General features: G+C 32.6%; 1 protein-coding gene across 1 annotated transcript in view; it reads left to right on the top strand.

The window, feature by feature from the left end:
* Positions 1-24,896, top strand: part of ARID2 (AT-rich interaction domain 2) — a 192,344-nt gene that overhangs the window by 129,815 nt on the left and 37,633 nt on the right. The window contains 7 exon segments of the mRNA XM_074269452.1: positions 10,430-10,496; positions 10,583-10,833; positions 11,182-11,278; positions 11,364-11,573; positions 14,972-15,036; positions 15,038-15,140; positions 20,566-20,647. Of these exon segments, the coding sequence (XP_074125553.1) occupies positions 10,430-10,496; positions 10,583-10,833; positions 11,182-11,278; positions 11,364-11,573; positions 14,972-15,036; positions 15,038-15,140; positions 20,566-20,647 (875 nt within the window).

Raw genomic sequence — 24,896 nt, 5'->3', positions numbered from 1 at the left:
TTTTTTAAAATGCTAGTCATTCTAATGGCAATGAAGAGATGCCAGTGAGTGTGAGTAGATGTGATATTACCAACAAAGATTTCCCCAAACACTATGTATGAACAGAAGAAGAGTTCAGAAAGAGATTTGAGGCATATTCCACAAAATGTCATGAAATCTAGAGCAAGAAGCCCAACGTATTGGTGGCCCCCACAATAAAGAATTTATGGAGGTACTTAAGTATTTGCCATCTAGACTGAGAAGGATGAGATATGCTTCATTTAAAGTATTGCTGAGTTGTGGTATGCTCTTAACCATGTCAATGGGATCACAGATGCACGGATGCATAGGTGTAGTAATGGGGGCCAAGTAAGGTATGCTTATGTTATTGAGTGATTGAACTATGAGAATAATGGGGTTAGAGTTGAGTTGTTCAGATGAAGTGAAAAGGAAATTTGAATATTTAAATCACTGAGGACAATAGTAACAAATAAGTAAAAAGTTAAAAACCAGGAAAAAAAGAATGGAATTTATATATTGTCACGTGTCCACAAAGATGGTAAGTATTGGGATAAATGGATTAAATGAATAGCTAAAATGATTGAGTGAACAAAAATGGCAAATAATACTGAACTCTAGCTCTTACTCAAGAGGAATAGAAAGAAACTCCACTGGAAAAAATATTCTGAGCAAAGGGAATGTGGTTGTTTTTTTGTTTGTTTATTTAGGTAATGGTGATTGCTTTCTATCTACAGCATTAGTAATAACACATTATTCCAGGACCTTTTTCAGCTGATTTAATAGAATAAAGGAAGATTTTTTTTTTTTAAAGACACTCATTCATGTAAACATTTGTTCAGTTTTTACAATGTAAAAAGCTAGACTGAGATAGAAATACAAATTTAAATGCAGTTGCATCCTAATTTTAGAGTATTTACTGAATAATGGTGGCATGTATACTGAGATTTTAAAAATAAGATGTAAGAAATGCATACTACTACTTATAATAACTAATATTTGAGTACCTATTCTGTGCTAGGATTTGGAATTACAGAGATCAAAAAAAAAAAAACAAAAATAAAAAAGGAACAGCTAGGTGGTGCAGTGGATAGAGCACCAGCCCTGAAATCAGGAGGACCCAAGTTCAAATCTAGTCTCAGGAATTTTCACTTAACCCCAATTGAGTTAGCCAAAAACAAAACAAAACCCTTGTCTTTAAGAAGCTTATTCTACTGGAGATATGTGATATTTAAATCAAAAAGTATATGAAAGAAAATAAAACAAAATGGTCATGATAGGAAGTGAGAATTGAGTTGATGGAAACTTATGATGAGAAGAGAATATATTTCAGAATGTAGTCATATGAGTGTTAAATTTGAGGAATTTAGGCCTGCTTGAATAGAATACATAGAGGAACAATATAAAATATTTTCAAACGAGTTATCATTTGCTTTTAACAATCCTGTGATGTAGGTACTGTATAATCCTCATTTTACAGGTGAAGAAATTGAGACTTAAGAGCAGGTAAAATGACTTCATTTCCATGTAACTCATTTTAGGCAGAATTTACAATCAAAATTCAAAATATATCTTAATCACTTAATTACTTAATTCACTGCTTTTCCCACTATTTTATACTGTCTTTATATACAAAAATTTTATATACAAAAAATAGTGTTTTGTGAGGATTCAGTGGAGACATCTTCTACTTTGGCAATGTTATCAATTCTCATAATTTTAATATCATTACTATGTGGCAACTTCAAATTTTATTCCTTCAACTCCAAACAAATTTTTCCAACACCTGGATATCCTAGGGAAACCTCAAACTCACAGAATCACAAAATTGAAAGGGACTTCTCAGAAATCATCTAGCTTTACTGTTTTGAACAAAAATCCCCTATACAACATCCCTAGCAATTTGCCACCTTAGACCCTTCCACTTTTGAAAGCTATACTTTCAACATTAACATCTCTCTCTTCACTGTTAACACATGATAGTATAGAATCAAGTAGAAGAGCTTTCTAAGCCTTCTACATGATGATATAATACTTGAAGACAACTGCTTTATCTCCCTCATGTCTTCAGGATAAACCTCAAATTATTCCATCAAGCCATCCCTGTATGTCAGTTCTTAAACTGTTCTGTTCTCTTTCCTTTGGATATGCTGTAATTTAAAGAACTCTCTACAATATGCTTCCCAGAACTGAACACATGGAATTGTTTTTATTCCTTGATCTGGAGCAAGTATGATGGTACTGTATTCTGTTGCTTCTGTTAATGCAGTCTATGGATATTTTTAATTTTGAGGTCCATGTCACAAATTATATTTGGCTTTTCCACCAAAAATTCCAAATTATCAGTTCTAAGTTTTGCTATGTCAGGATGTCATGTATCCTTTGTATTTGATTCTTGAAAAAACCCAAATGTATTATTTTAAATTTCCCCATAAAATTTCATCATATTAGCTTTTGCTCATTCTATTCTGTTAAGTCATTTTTGAAACCTGATTTTTTTTTTAATTGTAAACTACACTTGTGAAATATTTAAAATTTTAAAAGATTCTCCAAATTAAATCAACTTTGGCATTGAAGGTAGGCATGGAGAACATGGCAACAAATGTCTGGGAAAATACAAATTGAAGACATAAAATTAGAGACCAAAGACTTATGGACACTTCTGAAACCTCGTGACTACATACCAGTTTTTATTTGTTTGTTTGTTTGTTTTTCCCCAAGATGTGAGAAGAAAGTACTGTAGCAATCACCAAAAGACATGAAAAATGAAATTAGTTCTTAAAAGAAAAAACAATCAAATGAATGTTTGCAGTTTTAATAGTCATTAACAATATTTGTGTATTTAATTCATCAAAGAAAAATAAAAATTAGAAGGGAGGGTAAAAATGAAAAAAAGATATTTCGCTTAGTTAAAGAATTTTCAAATGGATCTATTTGAACAAGTTGTTGATTCAAAAAGTTGAGATATGGAGAAAAACTTTTTTTTTTTTTTTTTTCCCCTGAGGCTGGGGCTAAGTGACTTGCCCAGGGTCACACAGCTAGAAAGTGTTAAGTGTTAGAGATCAGATTTGAACTCGGGTCCTCTTGAATTCAGGGCTGGTGCTTTATCCACTGCACCACCTAGCTGCCCCGAGAAAAACTTTAAAGAAGTTTCACTGATAGAAAGCACTAGTCACAAAGAGGAAGCTTTGTGACTTAGCTAGAAGATTATCAGCAGGTATTTATAAGCACTGGGGATATGAAGACAAAAATGAATACTCTCTGGCAGAGTTTAAATTTTATTGTGGAAAACATTTAGACATATTTATAAAAGTGAATAAATTTTGGGGTGGGAAGATACTAGCATTGGAAGCAAGAAAAGGTCTTATGTAGGAGGTGCTGTTTGAGCTGAGTTTTGAAGGAAGCTAGAAATTTTAAGAGTCAGAAGTGGCAAAATAAGGTTATTGGGGTCAGAGTTAGAGGCAGCTGCAGGGAAATGGAATATCCATGGGTGAGTCGCAAACATGGACTAAAAAGTAAGTAAGGAATATGCAATATACCTGGAAAGGCCTCCCAAGAGATGGACTATAAAAGGTTTAATTTTGTTTCACTCATTTTTACCAGTGTATCTCTCCTCCCTATCTGTTCAAGAAACAAAGAGACTGGAAGTGTGAATGAGGAAATCTCTTATAAATGCCAAAGGGAAGTAATGTGGTTTACAGAAGTTACAGCAGCAATTAAGTAGAAATAAAAAAGAATGGGCATAATAGCCAAGGAAATATAGAAGCAATCTGGGTTTGTGTGGCAACACAATTTAAAAATATTTCAAGGATTGGTTAGCAAAATATTTGAAAGAAAGGAAGATTCCCACAGAGTAGAAATCTGTAAGGATATTGTTTGTGCATTGGGAACAACTTTCACGAAAGCATATAAAGGCTGGCAATATATAGAGCCAGGGGAAAGAGTGTTAGCTCCATGTTGTTGGGTAAGTCATTAATCCTCCCTGGATCTGACTCTTAATATCCTTATTTTAATTGAACTTGATGGCTCTTGAAATCCCTAACAGTTCTGAATTATTATATTTGAGAATGATCCTGTAATTTCTCAGGATTATGTATTGTTGATTTTTAAAAATGCATTTATTTGAATGTAGTCTTAATGACTTTCATAATTTTAAATAAGTTAAGATTTTGTGACATGGTCTTGGAAATCACTTTTTTTTTTTTTGATAGTTTGTAAAACTATGAAGCAAAATATAAAATTAAAAAAAAAATTTAGTCAGCAAACATCTATCAAGAGTCCACTGCATTGTGTACTGGAGATACAAAGACAAAAAAAGTGAAGCAGTCTCTTTCTGATATTATATTCTGTTGAGGAGACCACATGCTCAGATAAAAGTATGTATAGAGTTTTTAAAAAAGCATCAGGCTACTGAGGAAGGTGATATTATCATTTTAGATCAGGAAAAGTTGGTGCTTGCAGAGAATGATAGATTCTGAAAGATAAAATTGAGGGGTGACTATATTCCAGATGTGGGTCAGTGTTAGGATATGGGGATGGTAGGTGGAGTACTCTATATGAGGAAAAGCAAAAAGTTAGGTTTTCCTGGATTGTAGAGTATAGGAAGGAAAATAATGATGTAAAATGTGCATTAGTGTCATGGAAGATGTAATACGAAGAATATAAGTGACATATTCCTTGTTGATTCCGAAATTCTCCACTAGAATAAAAGACATAATATCAATTAATTGCATCTTGACCTGAAATACTACAAAACCTCCTTAATGAAATCTTCAGTCAAATGAAACAATGGAAAAATAAATCAAATGAAAATTTTATGTTGATCATGTAACATCCTTCTGAATTAGTGACCTATTAAGTTAGTTCATCTGTGGATATGCATATGAATGATTGACAAACAGAATCAATAAGCTATACTGATAATTGAGTAGAATCATTATTTAAAGTTCCTATTTTGTGTCAGCATCATTTTAGACCCTAAAGTACAAAGACAAAAATGAAAGGGTTCCTGCCCTCAAGAAGTTTACATTCACTTGAGAGAGAAATTGATATATAGGTGGATCAAGAAAGATGAATTTTTTGGTTTTTTTTTTTTTTTTTTTTTTTTTTTTTTTTGGAGGTTAAAGTGCTGGTAGGTGGCTGGAAATGAAAAAAAAAAATTATGTATATAAAGTGGTTCATGACCCGAATCTTCATTAAAAAAAACCTAGTAATTCTAAGAATTGGGAGAAAAGAATGCATCTTGGGCCCAGAGAATAGCCAGGGTAAAGGAACAGTGATTGTAGATAGAGCATTATGGATAGCAGAAAGTTGTCCAGTGTGCCAATATAACACAGAGTCCCAGAGTAATGTGTAAGTTGAAAGGATAGATTGAACCCTCATTGGGAAGGGCTTTAAATGCCCAACAGGAGCCTTTATTTTGTCCTGGAAGCAATAAATAAGATCCTCTGGAATTTATTGAATAGGAAAAAGATTTGGTCAGACTTATACTTTGACAGCTGTATGAAGAAGGGATTAGAGAGGGATGAAATGAAGCAAGGAGTTCAATTGGCAACTGGACAGAGAATAAGGGCCCGAACTAAGGTGGTAAGTGGATGGGTAGAGATCAACAGCTAGAGAAGGTTGTGGAGATAAAAAGATTCATTAACTAACTGGATAAGTGGGATAAGATTAAGAATAAAAAGTCTAAAATGACAGAGATTATGAGCCTGCATGAGTAAAAATTAGTGTTCCCTTGATAGAAATTGGAGCATTTGGAGAGATAACATATAGTCTTACCATATGTAGTGTGGCTTAAACTTCAGGAAAATCTGGGTTCTCTTCCTGCCTCTTCACACACATACTGTGTTACCTGTGTTCAAGTCATTTAAGCTTCAAGGCAACTCTCTTAAAATCCCTTATTTAGAGAACAATTAGTTCTCTGAATTTCTCTAGTTCTCCAATTCTCTGAATTGGTAGAGTTTCCTCATCTAAACTAATTTCTCTAAAACAATGAAACCATACGTCCCTTTTCCACCCACTTGCTACATATACTGAACAGGGAAAGTCAGAAGGGAAGTGGGTATCAAAGGGAAAGTTAATGTGTACTTATTTGGACATGTGTTTGAGATATAAATTGGAAATGTCTAATAGGCAGCAGTTTAGGGAGGACTGAAGCTCAGAACTAGGACTGGATTTGAGATTTATCTATGTAGAGTTAATTAATTCACAGACAGATGATAAAAGGAAGAGATCAGAACCTGGAACATAACAGACACAATTATTGGAGCATGACATGGATGATGACACAACACAGATATCTAAGAAAAGTAGTTAGGAGAAGCAAGAGAGAAGCATGACATGATGACTCAAAGAAGGCAGAGGAGGTGGTGATCAACAGTGTCAGGTCTCAGACAGGTCTTGTGCTTTTATATTGGATTAAGGCTTCCATCCCTGTGATGCTAGGTTCTGATTGATAAGCATTTTACTGTACAGACTTACCATACCACCTTTGGGCCACTTACATATATCACGTGGCTGTATTCTTTACTTTTTCCTCATTTCTCCTCACCAGACTGTAGCTCAGAGAATAGTAATCAAATCAACTTTGCTGTTCCTAGCAAGAACTTTTCTGTTAATTGCATTGTCCAAACATTATTCTTTCTACAATTCTTTCTCCCTTCCCATTGCTCTTCAGTGTTGTTTCTCCTCCTGGAATGTGAGATCCTTGAGGGCAGAGACAGCTTTATTTCAGTTTGTATCCCCAGTGCTTAGCAAGTTCTTGGCAAGTTGCTCAACAGTTTTTCATTTGATATAATGAGATTTGTATTACATTTGAGAAATTGTACAGAATAGAATAAAAAGGAGATCCTTCAGCTTATTTGTTGCATTTTTTTTTTGGGGGGAAGGAATACTTTGTGAAAAGAACTGGGCAAAGATTCACACTGGATAAGAAAGTATGAATTATTGTTATATCTGTGAAAATATAAATCCATGTGTATGACTATATAAATTCATTGTTCTCTCTATAAGAAGAATAAATTTCTCTTCAAAATCAAATAAAATGAGTAATTCTTTCTTTATAGTTCTTTATATAACAAATTCTGTTTTCTTTTTGAGGTGATGGAATAGAATCACAACTTTAGAATGGAAAGGAACTCAGAGGCCATTTTGTCCAACTCATGCCCATAAAAGGATCTTTTCTACAATAGATATGACAATTATTTGTCCATCCTTTACATAGATAGTTTCAAGAGGGAGTATCTGCTTCTAAAATCAATAGCAATTTTTAAAAGTGCTTGCTGTGTTGTAGATGTAGTGCTAAATGCTAAAGATACAAAAACCAAGTTAAAAAGATGCTTACGTTAAAAAATTATTTTCCCCAATTATAGGTAAAGACAATTTTTAACATTAATTTTTCCCCTAGTTACATGTAAAGACAATTCTAACGTCTATTTCTTTAAAAATTGAGTTCTAAATTTTCTTGTGTGTGTCTCTGTTTCAAATGCCTTTTTTCATAAACAACATAGTGTAGCATTCTTTGTTTTTGTGGGTTTTTGTTTGTAAGGCAATAGTGGTTAAGTGGCTTGCTCAGCATCACAGAGTTAGTAAGTGTCAAGTGTCTGAGATTAGTTTTGACTACTGACTCCAGGACCAGTGTTTTTTCATTGTAGAACCTGGCTATCTAGGTTCTAGTTTTTAATCTACTTTGCAACCTTCTTTCATTATGGGGTACATTCATCCCATTTACATTCACACTTATGATTGCTAATTGTATTTCCCTATCTTGTTTTTTACTCTGATTATACTTTTTCTCTCTCCTTGCAATCTTTTCTTCCTTACCAATGTAGATTTTTAAAATTACTCTTTTGCTCTCTAGGATTCAGGGTAATTTTTTTGTTTGTTTTTATAATTTCTTGAAAGGTGCTATCCAATCTCTTTTTGATCATAGTTGTTAGGTAGTCCAATAATTCTCAAATTCTCTCCCCATATCTGTTTTCCAATGAGTATTTTATATTTTCTTATGTTTTTTTTCATTGTTCTGATTTTGTTTGATTTATTCTTGATGTCTCAATCATTAATGTCTACTTGCCCAGGTCTTATTTTTAAGGAATTATTTTCCTCATTGAGCATTTGTGACTTGTTTTTATTTTGACAAATTCTACTTCTTTGGTTAGTTTTTATACAAATTTTGGCATTTTTTGTACTCTGTTTACCAAGCTTTCAGTTCTTTTTTCATGATTCTTTTGCATCTCTCATTTATTTTCCCAGTTTTTCTTCTACCTCTCTTATGTGATTTTTAAAATCCCTTTTGACTTCTTCCAGGAGGCATTTTAGGATCTGACACCAATTCATATTTTTCTTTCAAGCTTTGCTTGTAAGTGTTTTGCTATTTTTCTTTTCTTCAAATGAGTTTTTATTTTGATTTTTCTGTTACCATAGTAGCTTTCTATGCTATGTGATTTTAAAACTTTGTATTTTGCTCCCTTACCAGCACATTTTGTGACTTTCAAACTTAAATTCTGCTCCTGGGGTATAAGGGGCACTGTCCAAACTTCTTGTGCCAAGGCTTGAGCCTAATAACTGATCAGTTGCATTCCAGGGTTGGTAGTTCACCTGCATAACTGGGATCATCCAGTATTGTTACACCTGCTTGGTACATGGTAGCTCCTGGAACAGGTGACTTCGGGTGGTTGTGTGCCCCACAAGCATCCTCCGGCCTCACAGTTGGCCAGTTGTGCCTCTGGCCTGGGACAGGAGGCGGCACCTATTGGTGATGTGTGCTAGAGATCTCCAACTGGCTTGCATGGGCACTCTGCCAGCTCTAGGATGTGTTGTTCTCTTTTTGCCCAAGTGAGGCAGTTCTTCTGTGTTCTTTTGGGCTGGGAAATTGTTGTACCCCATTTTTGTGTGGGTTCTGCCACTCTGGAATGTGCTTTAAGATGTAATTTAAAGTTGTTTGGAGGGAAGTTGGGAAGAGCTCAGGCTTTTGCTTCATTATCTTTTCTTCATCTCTAGAATTTCATTGCTAAGATCTTTTCTACTTTTCTAAGCTGACTTCTGGAGCAAAGTGTTGGCAAACTTGTTTTCCCAAGATTCCTTTTTGTTTTTTAAACCACAACAACTATTTTCTCCTTACTGATTAATGTCATATGCAGTATATAATTTTGCCTTAGTTGTTTTCTATACTTTTTTATAAATTATGATTTAAGTCAAGACAAATAATTATTCCCTCTTTAGCTTTTGGTAGAGAATGATCTCCAGATGATGTTCAGATAATTGGAGCTCCACTTTTTTTTAATATCATGGCTTTGTGCAATCAATAATTGTGATCAGTTTTCTGAATATTCATCTGTTTCCTATTTCTGACCAAGTGGTCTATAAAGTACTCTAGTGTCATTACCACTCTATTTCTTGCTCCATTAATCATTAACCAAATGCTTTTTGTAGTGATTCCCACTCTAGTTCCTGGATTTTCTTATTTAAATATATCTTCTAAATGTAAGATGCTACTGTAATTTTTTCCAATTTACCTGGGTTGTTTCTTTTGAGTATAATTAAATTAAAAAATGTTTGCAATGTTTTATCATTGATACCAGTATACATCATATTGGCTAAAACTCAGTGATTCTATTTTATTCTGATTATTAGCATATCAGATAATATTCATTTGTATACTTTATATCATATATTATATCTTTTCAGTTGGAAAAATAAGTTTTAAATAGCAGGAAATACTGTGTAACTGATCATTTATTACTCTTTATACTAAAAGTACTGCATTCTAATGATATTTGTACAAAATAATATTTAAACATTAAAAAACATTATTTAGAAAATGATTACATGTTACTGTTAAATTGTTGGTTGGTATTTGCTGATTTGAAAAATATTGATATAGATATATTTAAAAATTCTAAATTGACTTTTGAAAGTATTTCTTTAAAGTCATCTATGCTAATGTAAATTAAACTGAAGAAAAACAAGCAACAATTTTATAGAACATAAGTATATTTTCATTTTAAGCAAAAAAAATCATTTATTGATTCTGTAGAATTGCACAATTTCTGGCTAGAAGATTCATTTATTTTGTAATTCTTAATCTAGTCTTATCTATTTTTCACTAGTAGTGATGTATAATGAATAGGCATATCAATGATTTCATAGAAAGCAAAGGTATAAGTTCTTTGAGATCATTTGTGTATTTAAGGTACAAAAATCATGCTTCAGAAAAATTATTACATCCATTTCAGCAGTGGAAGACAAAGGGTTTTTTGTTTTTTTGTTTTTTTTTTTTGTTTTAACAATCTTAGAATCAGGTTAAATAGGACTTGACCTATTTACTGTAATGAAATTTGTGAATGTTCTTCTACAGTAATAAATTAGTTGTATCATTGATTTTAAAGAAATCATCACACTTTAGAAGTTAAATAATTTTAAAATCTCTTTTCAGTTCTGGAAAGATATTGTAGATGATAATGAAGTACGAGATCTCATTTCTGACAAAAACAAATCTCAAGGTGAGTTAACAAATGTCAAATGATTAAATATTTTTTTCTGTAATCAGGAAAATTTATTTCTAGAATTAATATCTTTTTTGTTACAGAAAATACATCTGGAGAATGGATTTGGGAATCTTTATTTCATCCACCTCGCAAGCTGGGCATTAATGATATTGAAGGACAGCGAGTACTTCAGATAGCAGTGATTTTGCGAAATCTTTCCTTTGAGGAGGGCAATGTTAAGCTTTTGGCAGCTAATCGTACTTGTCTTCGTTTCTTATTACTTTCTGCTCATAGTCATTTTATTTCTTTAAGGCAATTGGGACTTGACACATTAGGAAATATTGCAGCAGAGGTAAGTACTATCAGAATGAAGAAAAAAACATTTTTTCTTTATAACATTGTTGGTTCTAAGCTTTTACCTTTATCAATATATGATTTAAATTGTATTACTATTTCTTGCTTAAAATTCAGGAAGAAAAGGCAGGAGGTTTTGAAATAGAACAAAAGTTTTGGTTTTAGAATTTTACAAAAAAGAAAGAAGTTTTAACTCATGATATTTAAGTATATGATGTTTCCATTTTGACAATTATATATTTCAGTACCACCATTTTTTGACCTTTATTTTGAATTAACAGACTTTAGACAAGATATAGAAGAAGGAACATGTTATTTACTTGAAGATTTTTTGTTTGTTTTCCAGCTTCTTTTGGATCCTGTTGATTTCAAAACTACTCATCTAATGTTTCATACTGTCACAAAATGCTTAATGTCAAGAGATAGATTTTTAAAAATGAGAGGTAAATATCTGTTTACATACCTAATCCATCTTTTAAAATCAGAAAATTGCTTCTCATTTATTAAAAATATTTATGTATTTTTCAGGCATGGAAATTTTGGGAAATCTTTGCAAAGCAGAAGATAATGGTGTTTTAATCTGTGAATATGTCGATCAGGAATCTTACAAAGAGATCATTTGTCATCTCACTTTGCCTGATGTACTACTTGTAATTTCAACTCTTGAGGTGCTATATATGCTCACAGAAATGGGAGATGTTGCTTGCACAAAAATTGCAAAAGTGGAAAAAAGCATAGGTAAGACTGAACCTGGAGCACTCACTAGTTCCTTTTTTTTTTTTTTTGCATAAGAATATTTATCTTGGCAAAAATACTAGGAAAGTCACATTACTTTGGGCTTAATTTGGGGGGGGAGGAAGAGGCATATTAATCTTTAGAGACCTCTTTCCATTGCTATAATTATAACTGAGATATGCTGAAGCTGTGATATGTTCAGAAATGGTAAGTACTATAGCTGCTACACAGGTTTCACCTTTCAGAAACCTTCCAGAAAGTTGGGGCATTTGCAACAAAATAACTTTTTCCTTTTTTTTTTTTTTTTTTTAATAGTTTGGTTACTGGTCATGGATTTAAAATTGATAAATATCTTCCAGCAAATCTTAATACTCTAATCATAGGAAATCAAAGTCAAAGAGAGAGAGAGAGAGACACAGAGAGAGACAGAGAGACAGAGAGAGAGAGAGAGACACAGAGAGAGACAGAGAGACAGAGAGAGAGAGAGAGACACAGACACACACACACACACAGAGGCAGAGAGGGGGGGGGGAAGAGAGAGATGAGTGAGAAAGAGGAAGGAGAGAGAGAGAGAGAGACATTCATTCATTCATTCATTTATTTATTTATAGTAAAAGCAGGATATTATGGAGGAGGGTTTTCCCAGCAACAAACAACTAGAAATAATTTGGGAATGATTGAAAAAAATTGGTGAATGGTTTTTAGTAATGAACTATTATTGTTGTTTTAAAAAATGATGATTATGATTAATTCATTGAAGAACAGAATGTTTTCTGAACTGATACAAAGTGAAGTAAGCAAAACCAATAGAACAATGTACACAAATAGAGTTAACATAAACGAAATGATATTTTTGACAGTGAAGTTGGGAAATGACGGAAGCTGAGTACATTCAATCAATTTGTTGATTCATTTTATCTGCTTTTCTTTGTTATGAGGAATGTTTCAATGTGGGTGCCTGTTGGGGAAGGTGGGAGAAAATACATTGAGAAATAATTGGTATAAAATTTTTTGACACCTTAAAAAATATTGATTATCCCGCCTTGTTTAGGAGAGGGAGAGATCACTTTTTGATTTACAGATTCATGTTATCCATCCTCACCTGGATCTTCACTGTGGCTAAGAAGTCCTTCTATTTTCCCTTTTAAATCTTTTCTTTCCTGAAGCTCCTCATGGCCTTTCCCTGGCCCTTCTCAGCTCAGGATCTTGCTGCTTACTAAAAAACTGGACTCATTCAGTGTAAACGCCTCTTCTCTGCACTCCTTGTGTGTCCTGCTCACGCGACCAATCCTCCAGTTTCTGATAGAGCAGTGTCCCTTAGCCTTGTCAAGGCTGACCTCCCAGATGTGTGCACTTAACCTCATCCCCTTACATCTTCTCATGTTATCCAACTAGTCCTTTTTTTCCTCCCTTCAGACATATAAAGCTCCTCCAGAATTGAAAAACTGCTCCCAGACATTACCTTTTCACAGTGAAACTTCTTGAAAAAGCTGCTCCCTCCTCTCCCTCTTCTTCAGGCCTTTTAAATCAGTCTTACTCCTCTTTCACTCAGCTGCATCTACCCCCTACAAAATAATCTCGTAATTGCAAATTGATTTTTTTGAAGTCTATAGTTTTCTTGGAATGTTTCTTTCATTTGGTGGCACAGGGTATGCTCAGCTGGGATTCAAGAATACCTGAGTTCTAATTGGCATTCAGACAGTCATCAGCAAATAACTCTGGGCAAACAACTTACCCTCTACCTCAGTTTCCCCATCTGTAAATGAGGATGAAGACTGCACCTTCCTCCTGTGGTTGTGAAGATAAAATGGGATCATTTTTGAAACGCATTTTGCAAATCTCAAAGCATTACATAAATGTTACTACTTGTTACAGTTGCTGCTGCTGCCCCTACCTCCAAATGTTTCCTCTGTTTTTTATGACATTGCTCTGTGATTTGAACCCCTTCCTTCTCAATTTCTTTTACCAACTCACCATCTGTGTCACACTTCCTAATTTGTGAGTACTTCCCAAACTTTTGTCCTGGTTCCCCCCCTATCCGTATAGTCTTTGAGTGATTGTATCAGTTCTCATGGAGTTAACTTTCTTTTCTATGTAGAAACTCATAGACATATGTTTCTAGCTCCAATCTTATTGAGCTTCACTCTTCAATCACCATATTTCTTCCTGAATGTCCTGGAGACAGGTCGAAACTTAACTCTTTGTTCTCCCTGAATCCTTTGCTCTTCCAGATCTTCAGAGGAACCACTCTTATTCTAGTTTCCCTAGGTTTGTAATCTTGGAAATCTCCTGGACTCTTCCCTGTTCTTCACTTGTTATATCCATGCTTACTTTCACAGCGGCTCTCTCTCCTGACTTCTTCTCTTGATTAAACAGCTGTCTTCTTCATTCAGGCCCCCCTCACCTTTCACCCACATTATTGCAACACTCTCCTAACACTCTTGCTTCAAGTCTCACACCTCCAGTCCATCCTTTATACTGCTATCAAATTCATTTTCCTTATTCACAGATAGGACCATGTAACTCTCCTACTCAGTCAATTTCAGTGGCCACACACACACACATATGTGGATAGACACATAAACTAATAGAAATGTTCCCGCTTATCAACAAATAAAGTCTTGCATAACCCGGCCCAGCCTAGTTTTCTAGTCTCCTGGGACATTTATTCCTCCTCCCACACTCTGTGATCAAGCCAAACTGGACTTGTTAGTTGATGGTGTTCCTTATTCATGACACTCCACCTCCTGTCTCTTTGCCTGAGAAATAGCTACCTCCCTGGTACCTGGTATTCCTGGTACCTCCACCTATCTCCACCTTGCAGACTCCCTTTCTTTCCATGAGATGTAGTTCAGTTGCTGTCTTCTGTATGAAAGTTTCTTGATTCCTTTAATTGCTAATGCCCTTCCTCCCAAACTACTCTATATTGAGTGACTTTCTGTAACTATACATTAACTCTGACTTTATTCTGAATATATATTTTAATGAACATCCTACCCTTGCCCTATTAGAATATAAACTTAATAGTGATTCTTCCATTCTTTTGTTTCCAGCTTCTGGCACGTAATAAGTACTTAAATACTTATTGATTGAATGAGTCTGTAATCCAGGAAGCAAATAGTATGGTAGAAAACTGTGCTAATTTTGGAGTTAGAAGGCATGACTTATAGTCATTACTACAGCACTAATAGCCATGTGACTGTGGAAAAGCCTTTTAGATTGTCTGAGACTTCATTTTCTCATTTATAAGGAGTATAGTAGTATTTTCACTACTTTGTCACTTGTGAGAAAATCCTTTTTAAACTATGGGACTTAAAACTCAAAGTGTGCAGCCTATGTGTTTTTAAAAATTAAAATATAAATATTTGAAAGTAATCTTTGTTTTTATTTTAATGTTTCAGATATGTTAGTGTGTCTAGTTTCCATGGACATCCAGATGTTTGGACCTGAAGCACTAACTGCGGTAAAAACTTGTTGAACATCAAAGCTCTAACCACCAAGTTTTATCAGAAATTAGGCCGCAGGCAGTAGAACATGTTCAATCCCAGAACCATGTAGCAGCTGTCCCAGGTATTTATTTTAGATAAAAGTTGCTTATTTATATACTATTTACTTCAGTACTTCAAGAAAATGTGATTTTTATCAGTTATTACTTTCATCAATGTTCATCACGAATCCCTCTATGTCTTTGTGTGTAGACTATGATTTTTTGACTATTAAAAAAAAAATTAATACTTGCTGACCAATCCTCCAGTGATACAGCACACTTTACTCCTGTAGCCTAACTTTCAGATGACAAATTACAGTCCTTCATTAGGTTCATCCTTTAACTTATCTTCCTTTAAGGTTTACCTTCATGTCTTTTGTATTAACATTTTCTAAAAGAATTAATTTTTTTTTCTTGAGAATTACAAACAAAATTTATCAATAGAACTAACTAAAAATCTAATTTACAAATCTGATTTAGAAATCAAATTTTCAAAATGTTAAGGCAAAAAAAAATAATGATTTGAAATATTGGTTATGTAAATAAAAGGAAGATATAAAAATTGTTAAGAATTCATGCTTAAGCATACCCCTCTCACTTAATTGTTATTAGTATTATATTAAGAATAACATCTGAAAATAATGTTTTTATATATATTTAAAAATTAAATAGTTTTCCTGAAACCTGAAGTTATATATAGTTCCTTGGAAGTCTGAGCCTGGAAGATCTCTTCAGTTTGATTGAGATTAATACTGATTGGATACCCACACCAGTTTGGTGAGGTTATAGAAAGGTGGGGTAATCAGTTTGCTTAAGGAAGGATAAACTCACCTAAGTCAGAAAAATGGAGTGAGTGAGTTAAACTTCTTCTATATGTTTCATCAGTATTAGAATTGGATCTTTTAGTGGCCATTATACTTGTAGCCTAGGGAAATAGTGAGACTCAATCTCCAAAAAAAAAAAAAAAAAATATATATATATATATATATATATTAAATAGTAAATAGATAAAAAAAACAAAACTTTTTATTAACTGATAACTATTGATAGTAGGCTTTTAAGAAATTCTTTTCAAAATGTTGATCTGAAGGAGCGATGCTTTAATTCAGATGAAGAATTCTAAATTAGACAAAAGCACGAGAACCCAGAAGGAACTTTGTTTGATAAACCCTTAGAGCACTAACTACCAGGGGAAGTTAACTCTTTTCAATAAGAACAGATGGGAAAACTGCAAAGTGATCTTTCATAAGTGGGTTTATACCGGAATTAAAACTATATCACAGTAATCTCTAAAGGGATATGTGACCTAAATGTAAAGGTCAGATCATTAAAAAAACAATCACAGGAGAATGGAAGTTTTTAACTTTTCATAAGTGTAGTTGGAGGGATAAATCAGAATTAAACAATTAATAAAAGCAATCATAAAAGATAAAATAGGCAATGTTGATTACATTAAATTTTAATTTGTATGTATTGGCACAATCATTGTGCCTATCATATGAAGAAAAATGTCAACTGGGAAAAAAAATCTCTGGAAATAATCTGATATGTGAGATGAATAGAGAACAGACCCAAATTTTTAAAACTAATATTTATTTTTGAAAGAAAAATGTAAACAACAACTATGAAAGAATATTCCAAATCATTATAAGAAAAATGAAAACTAAGTAAACTCTGAGATTTAACCTGTTGATGGAGATGTGAATTGATCCATCTCTTATGAACATTTGAGAATTATGTAAGAAAAAATCATTGGATTATTCATATCCTTTCATCCAGATAACAAAAAACAGTACTTAGCATTTATATAATATTTTAAAACTTCCAAATTGTCTTACAAATGTTATCTTATGCTCAAAAAAACCTTGGGAGATAGGTGATATATTATTATTATCCCCATTTTACAGATGAGGAAACTGGAGCATAGAGAGAGATAAGTGCCTTTCCAAAGGTCACACAGCTAAGAAATAATGAGATTGTCCTTGAACACAGATCCTCCTGATTTTGTTCTCTAACTACTCTATCGCTCTTAACTATTTTTCTACCTCTGATAGCTATCAACTACTATTGGGCACAAAACCAATAATAATCAGAAGAAAGATTCTCATATATAACAAAATATTTAGAGTGGCAACCTTTGTGATATCTGTTAGTTCCCATCAATCTGGGAGTCCATGAATAATGGCTAGTCTGTGAAGGCAACGGAATATCATTATATTGTAAGAAATGGTGTCTGTGGAGAATAAAATGAAAACATGGGATGATTGTGTGAATGAATGTAAAGAAACCAAAAGAAATATAAACAAAATGTTTGCAACACTGTTAAGTACTGCAGAGATCAAATCAATTGGAGAAGCTAATCATAGTCCCCAGAGAGATTAGGGAAAACCATATATCCTCCTCTCAGTTGAGAGGTAGGGGGGACTAAATGAATATGTATAATGGTGCAGGTTTTGTCAGATTTTGCTTTGTTATTTGGATTTTGCTTTTTTTTTTTTTTTTTTTTTTTTTTTTAAATGAGGATTTGAAAAGGCTTATTTGCTAAATGATTCTGATATAATGAAAATGCATAAATAAAAATTATTAATGTAAAAAAAGATAAATAAAAGAAATATAAAAATTGTTTCAACACCAGAAAAGTGAAAATATATTTCTTCAAATTGTAAATTATATGGAATTTCTTTTATTGGCTATATCATAAATGTATTTATATTACCATAGCATTAACATTTGTTATTTGTGTTTTATCATAGGCATCTTGTTTTTCTCTTCCAGATCTCCAGTTCCAGTTAGTGGTTTCAAAATTTTTTTCTTGTTTTTACAATTATTTTGACTAACTTAGGTCTATTGTGAAGATCAACAAACTATGGGTTGCTAAACATAGTTTGTCAAATCCTGGTCCAGCATGTCAATATAATACCCTGGACCATATTTGCTATTAGTATTTTTCATAAATTTCTGATCGCAAAATTAAATCCATGGTAGCATACTGGCTGCCTTATTAGTCTGACTGGCTGTTTATTTGTATGCCCATATGCAACTGCTTTTGGAAGAGTAAATATTGAAATAATGATTTTTATACGACAGAGGCAAAGAATATCAAAAATTTCCCACTGACTAGACCCTCAAATGCCTTTTAAAAGGCCAAGGTTTAAATATGAACAATTTTACCTAGCCCTTGGATTAAAAGGGAATCAGCATTTATTAAGCACATATGTATCAGGTTCTGTGCTAAGTTTTCTTATATCTTATTTGATATCACAACTCTGTAAGAAGGTGTTGTTATTATCCCCTTTTACAGAAAACTGTAGGCAAATAAGATTGTTTACATGCCAAAGGCCATACAGCTAATAAGTACCTAAACTCAGTTAAACTCAGTCTTTAACTCCAGGTTCAGTGTTGTATACACTATACCATTCAGCTACCTTGAGTAGAACATATTAACTTTAATTGGATAGGATTGAGAATCATGATATCTACAGATAGTTTAAGTTTTTATCATCATTTTGTTGTTAGAATGTTGACATTTGTGTTAGAATTGTGACAGAAAGATTTTTATACCTTTCTTATAAAGAACCTGCTTTGTACTGATATATAAGAAAAGTGTCAACTTTTGGACTTGGAGTAAAAAGACCAAGATCCTAACCTTTTTCCTGCCATTTACCTAGTCGTGTAACTGGGCAGGGCACATAAACTATTTTTTTCTTCTAAAAAATGAGTATATATGTTGTGCATATCACATGAAATTGTGAAGATCAAATCAAATGTGAATGTATTCTCTGTGTGTGTACTTATGTATATGTAAATATATACATACACAGATATATGTTTACATTAAAAGTAATAAATAAATCTGGTTTCTTATTTTACAAGATAACTTCTTAAATTGTATAAATTATTACTCATGTTGTAATGAGAAATTGGAATATAAAGAGTTTGGGATTTACCAAGGGTGTCGTATATCACTGATGGAAATAAAAATAAAACTATAGAAACAAGAAGCACTTAATTTTCCAGAAAGTTAATAGTTTTTTTTTTTTTTTTTTTATTGTTTTGGAGCACTTCTTTCTTTAAAAGTTTTTTGTTTTTGTTTTTGTTTTTGTTTTTTCTTTATAGTTTAAATTTGCTTTCTCATAGAGGTTATATTCTTTTAGGGTTTCTAATTCTGTTTTCTTCTAATGGTGAGAATTTTTAATGTGTTCAATTTAGTTTTTAATTTACTAGCATCTTAAGTAAAAAAAAAAAAAAAATTCCTACTCATGCTTTATCATCATTTAGAGGCAACAGTGGTTAATGCAAGCACTAACAGATTTCCAAATTGGAAAGGTCAGTGGTAGATGTATTGATTTTTATCTGATGAGTAGACTACCTAAGTTTCTGGAGATTCATCAGTATAGGGTTAGCAAACATGACTTAAAAAACAAATGTTTTGTTTTCCACAGTAATTCATTACATAATCTACATAATAAGTTATCGCAGGAATGCTGTCTCCAGTGCTGAAGGGAATTGTCCATGTGAATGAAATTATAATTCATTTCTGAAATTGCTCAATTATGATGTCATAAGTTTCAAATATTGACAATACATGTAGAACTCAGATTTGGGTATATGAAATAGGTAACCCAGTTTGGGAAAGAATTTTTTTAGCATAGGTTTTGGACATAGGAAATCTTTTTCCTATAATTATTCCATTATTATAAAAGATTGAGAGAAAATTCCAGTCATTAGAGTGATTTCACTTGAAATGTACTTGGGGGTCAAAAAATTGCCTGATTGGCTATCCTAATTCTGAAATTTGCAGATTATCTAGGTATGTAGATATATCTTCTAACAAGCTTTACTAAAATTCCTTTGGTTGGTGGGTGATGGTGTTGGTGGTGGAGGGTGTGTGTGTGTGTGTGTGTGTGTGTGTGTGTGTGTGTGTGTGTGTGTGTGTGTGTGTGTATGTGAAATCTTTACAAACTAAGAGTTTAAAAATTCCATTGCAGAATGGTAAGGTGATTTCTTTCTTTATTTACAAAGGTATTGAATTTCATAAATCATATTTCTTCCAAGAAAAAAAAGATACACTGTTTTAAAGATGATAACATTTGGTATGAAGTCCTTAAATAGAAAGGCTGTTAAATATTTGGGTCAGATTTGTCTGCCTTTATTTAGAAACCTACTTTGTTCTTCATAAATATGTTGGTAAATCAAAAACAAAATTTTGTGCTAAATGACAGTTTGATCTTATGTTTAGAAAACAATCTATTTCAAAAATTTTAGCCTCTGGAGTTTAATCCTATAACATAAGAAATAAATGTTTATTTGTTGAATTAGATTTTAAAAGAAACTTAGTAAGGTGGCTTCTTGTGTATACAGAGATTTTTTTCTTAAATAAAAGCTAAAAGATTCTTATTTTTATTTTGTTCAGTTAGCGTGTTATTTGGTGAATTAGGACATTTAGTGATTTTTATTTATGTAGTAAATCTTAATTATGTAGCTAATATATTGTTTCTCTTTCTGTAGCTTCCAGAGCAGTTGTAGCACAGCATGTTGCTCCACCACCAGGAATAGTGGAAATAGATAGTGAAAAGTTTGCTTGTCAGTGGTAAGTGGTGTGGCTCTCTTAAAGCTATTTTCTTAGAAAGACAAAAGCAAGAAGAAATGTAATAATCTGCCATTCAGATTATTCCATCCTGAATTCTTTCTTTATTAGAAAAAGAGTAAAAATTGGAGGAAAAAAGGTTATGTGATATGTCACTGTTATATTGAAGTTAGTTTGATGGAATATTGCTCAATCTTTACTATTAAGATCTTTGACTAGAATTTTTTCTTACAAAAATATAATGGATCCATTTTGTTTCTATTGAGATTTAGTTTTCTAATAAAATATTCCATTTGATCTACAAACAAATAGAAGTTACAAAAATCGAGAGATTTTCCCATGGAGACACTTTTATAATTGAGAAGATGGCTGGGTGAAATCTTAAGTTGTATTCTAGCTCTACCACTTGGTACTTTTGCTGGGTGATTTGAAGCACACGACACCTAGTCTTTCTGGGCCTCATTTTCCTCATTGTAAACTGAGAGAGTTAAACTAAGTGACCACTCCCTTCCAGTTTTAAATCTATGATTCTGTGAATCTTGTTTTTTGAAAAAACAAAATAAAAAACAGGTTTTACAAAATGTTATTTCTTGTAAGAGAATTGACATGTATTGCTATGAATTTCCACATTTTTCTTTTTGTGAGTAACATGAAGGAAGAACCTAACAAAACTATACATTGGCAATATATTGTGCAATTTCTAATATAATTCCCTTTCTGTTAAGGACTTTAAAACACAGTAGGATACAATTCACATAATACTTTGTGATTAGTATTAGCATTTTAAAATAATAATTTACTTAAAAGAATGTGTGGAAGTAAAGACATGTCATACCAGCCAGGCTTAAAATACATTTTAATTAAGAAAATTGATCCATGATGCAAAATTTCAATTTTTAAAAATAATGAAGGATATATGAAAATATATCGCTCACATTATCAATAGAGTATTTCAAGGCTTGCTTATTTTCTTAGATTTTAGTTTTATCTGCTTTGTATTACATGACTCCTACACCACTAGTTTCTTTTTTTATTAATTTTATAATTATAATTTTTTTGACATTACATATGCATGGGTAATTTTTTTACAGCATTATCCCTTGTACTCACTTCTTTTCCCAATTTTCCCCTCCTTCCCTCTGCCCCCTCCCCTAGATGACAGACAATCCCATACATGTTACATGCACCACTAGTTTTAATAAAAGTTAAAGCATGGTCTTTGAAAGATAAATGATTGATTAAAAATCTGTACTCTTAATATATCACATTAGAGCCAAATGTACTAACATCTAGCATTGCTTAGCACTGCATAACTTATGAGGTAAGGAGTTATATCTTATTGTGTACTCTTTAGGTACAACATTTTTCCTTCCATATATATTTAAATACATGATAATATATTGAACAATTTTTAGCTTTGGGGGAAAGATTTATAAATATGTTGGACTGTAGTTTTGTAAATCTTGTTCTCTGTGATCAAGTATCTTCCAGAATTTGTTTTTTCTTTTGCCTTGCTTTTCATTTTACTTTTCTTGATTCTCCTTGACTCCATCTTTCTTATTTCTTATGATGATCTCTTATGATGATTTCTGTCTCATATGATTACTTACCACAGTAACTTCTTTCTCCAAAGATGGAAAGATTGTCTTTTTACTTACTTACATAAATGAGCTACATATTTCATCATTATGAAGTATTTTTATCCTATTCCAAGTAGTCTCAATTATACAACCTAGTGCTTCTAGAAAAATTTCTACTTAACAATTATCCATATTCTCCTTCCATTCTAAAGCATCCCTATTTTTTATTATTATTTTATTTTATTATATATTATTATTTATATATTTTTATTTTATTATCTTGACCTTTATAGGGGTGGCTAGATGAGAAAAAAAAAAATATCATTCGTTCTTGTCCTGCATCAGCCAAAAATGCTTTGTCAATATTTCATGTTTTGGATTAGCAGTATTAATAATGATATATTTACTTAATACTTAAAGTTTACAAATTCTTTACTAACATTATTTTGACTTACAATAGATTTGTGAGGGAGGTATGAGTATTAAATTCCCATTTTGCAGATGAGAAATAGGAGACTTATTAAGTGACTTGTCCATGGTTACACTGCTAGTAAGGTAGGATTTGAAATCAAATATTTCTGATTCTAAATCCAGCACTCTCACCCACTGTATACCATGTTAAACTTTCCCTTTTCTAGGGGTACTACTCACTATGTAAGCATATCAGAAGTTTTGTTATGGAATGAGATAACTTACATACTTTACAAACTCTGAAATACTATATAAATGCTAGTTATTATGATAATAATGATATTATCTCCATCCTGTCAGTCATCTTAATCAACTCAACAAATATCATTAAGTACCTGCTCTTAACATCTAAAGATGATATCTTTGAAGTAACAAACTAGGCCCTCTACTAGACATCCCCTATGGATCCACCTTCCTCCTCCTCTCAGAATCTCTGAGCTTCTGCTGAATTCTGTTATATTGTCCATCATCAGTATCAAATTCAGATAAAAATGGACCCTCATTAAGCCATACACAAGGAGCCATTCAGGATACATATTGTCTTAATTTTTAAAATGCAATGTTATCTTTGTTTTACTGTATTTTCAAAAAATTTTGTTAAATATTTCCCATGTACATTTTAATCTGGTTCAGCCAGAACTAGTTTTATGGCCCACAGGCAAAGAGGGTGCCTCTGGTCCACACAGACTTCAAACCACAAGGCAATTGAGTATGTTAAAGGTACTAGACACTTCACAAACTAGGTGGCCCGGTAGATTTTACTCACTCTTCAGTGTACAATTAATGTTTATATTATACTCTCCTAGATACGCGTGTTCATCACTTTGGGAACCAGGCACCTAAATATTCCTTCAGTTGACCCTACATACTTATTTATGAGAACTGAAGCTAGTATAGTGCAGCTAGATGGCACATTCTAGGTGAAAAATATTCACTTTCCTGAGTTCAACTCTGGCCTTATACACTCAATTTGCTATGTGACTTTAAGCAAGCCACTTGGCTCTGTTTGCCTCAATTTCCTCATTTGTAAAATGAAGCTAGAGAAGAAAATGCCAAAGCATTCCAGTATATCTGTTTTTTTGTTTTTTTTTTTTTTTCTGTTGTGATTTTCATTATTTTGGAAAGATTTCTTTTTTTAAAAAAATTAAAGTTTTTATTTTCAAACCATATACAAGGATAATTTTTCAATATTAACCCTTGCAGAAGCTTGTGTTGCAATCCACCCCCTTTCTCTTACCCCTCCTCTAGATAGCAAGTAATCCAATATATGTTAAATATGGTAAAAATACATGCATACATATTTATGTAATTATTCTGCTGCACAAGAAAAATCAAATCAAAAAAGGAAAAAAATGAGAAAAAAAAATGCAAGCAAAGAACAAAATGAGTGAAAATACTATGTTGTGGTCTATACTCAGTTCCCAGAGTCTTTTCTCTGGTGTTGATGGCTCTTTTCATCACAAAGTGATCATTGGAACTGGTCTAAATTACCTTGTTGTTGAAAAGAGCCATGAGCATTCCAGTATCTTTGCTAAGAAAATCCCAAATGGGGTCATAGAGAGTTGGACATAAGTGGAAAATGACTGAATAATAGAATGTACTTCATAAAATTTGCAACAAATGGTTCATTGTTCATTTCTCTTACGTGTTTAGACCAATAAATCTTGATTGTAGGTATTGGCTAGTGGTTCCCATATCATAACATCACATTTAGACAAGATAGGGGATGGGAAAGTGGACCTTTTGAGGGAACTGCCTTTTATTATAAATGATTCCTGAAGCAAAATAGCTAGGCCATCTTCTAGAAGTGCTTGGCCAGGAGATAGACTTTCCTACTTTAAAGGGACAACTGTAAGTTTCTTTGATTTTATAGTTAGTCATCACAAGCTCCTATCCTTTTAAACCTGGGATTCAACCCAAACTTCACTTTGATAAATGGCGACTTTCTCACTCTGACTCTCATGACATAAATGTCTTACTTTTCTTAAGTCACAGAGATATTTCCTGCTGGGGGAGGGGAGAGAGGGGAATTCAGATTTTCCTATTTACATGTATATCAACCACTAGGAAGATTTGTTCACAAAAGGGGAAATTGTGCACAATTTGATTGTGTAGCTAGGATAACAATATATTTAAGAATCTTTTTTCATTAGACCACCTCATCTCAAAGGCTGAATTGATCAAAGTGTACATTCTGTTAT

Source organism: Sminthopsis crassicaudata, chromosome 5, assembly GCF_048593235.1.
Source record: "Sminthopsis crassicaudata isolate SCR6 chromosome 5, ASM4859323v1, whole genome shotgun sequence".
Classification (NCBI taxonomy): domain Eukaryota; kingdom Metazoa; phylum Chordata; class Mammalia; order Dasyuromorphia; family Dasyuridae; genus Sminthopsis; species Sminthopsis crassicaudata.
The sequence above is the reverse complement of the archived record's forward strand: the minus strand, read 5'-3'. Positions and strand labels throughout refer to the sequence as shown.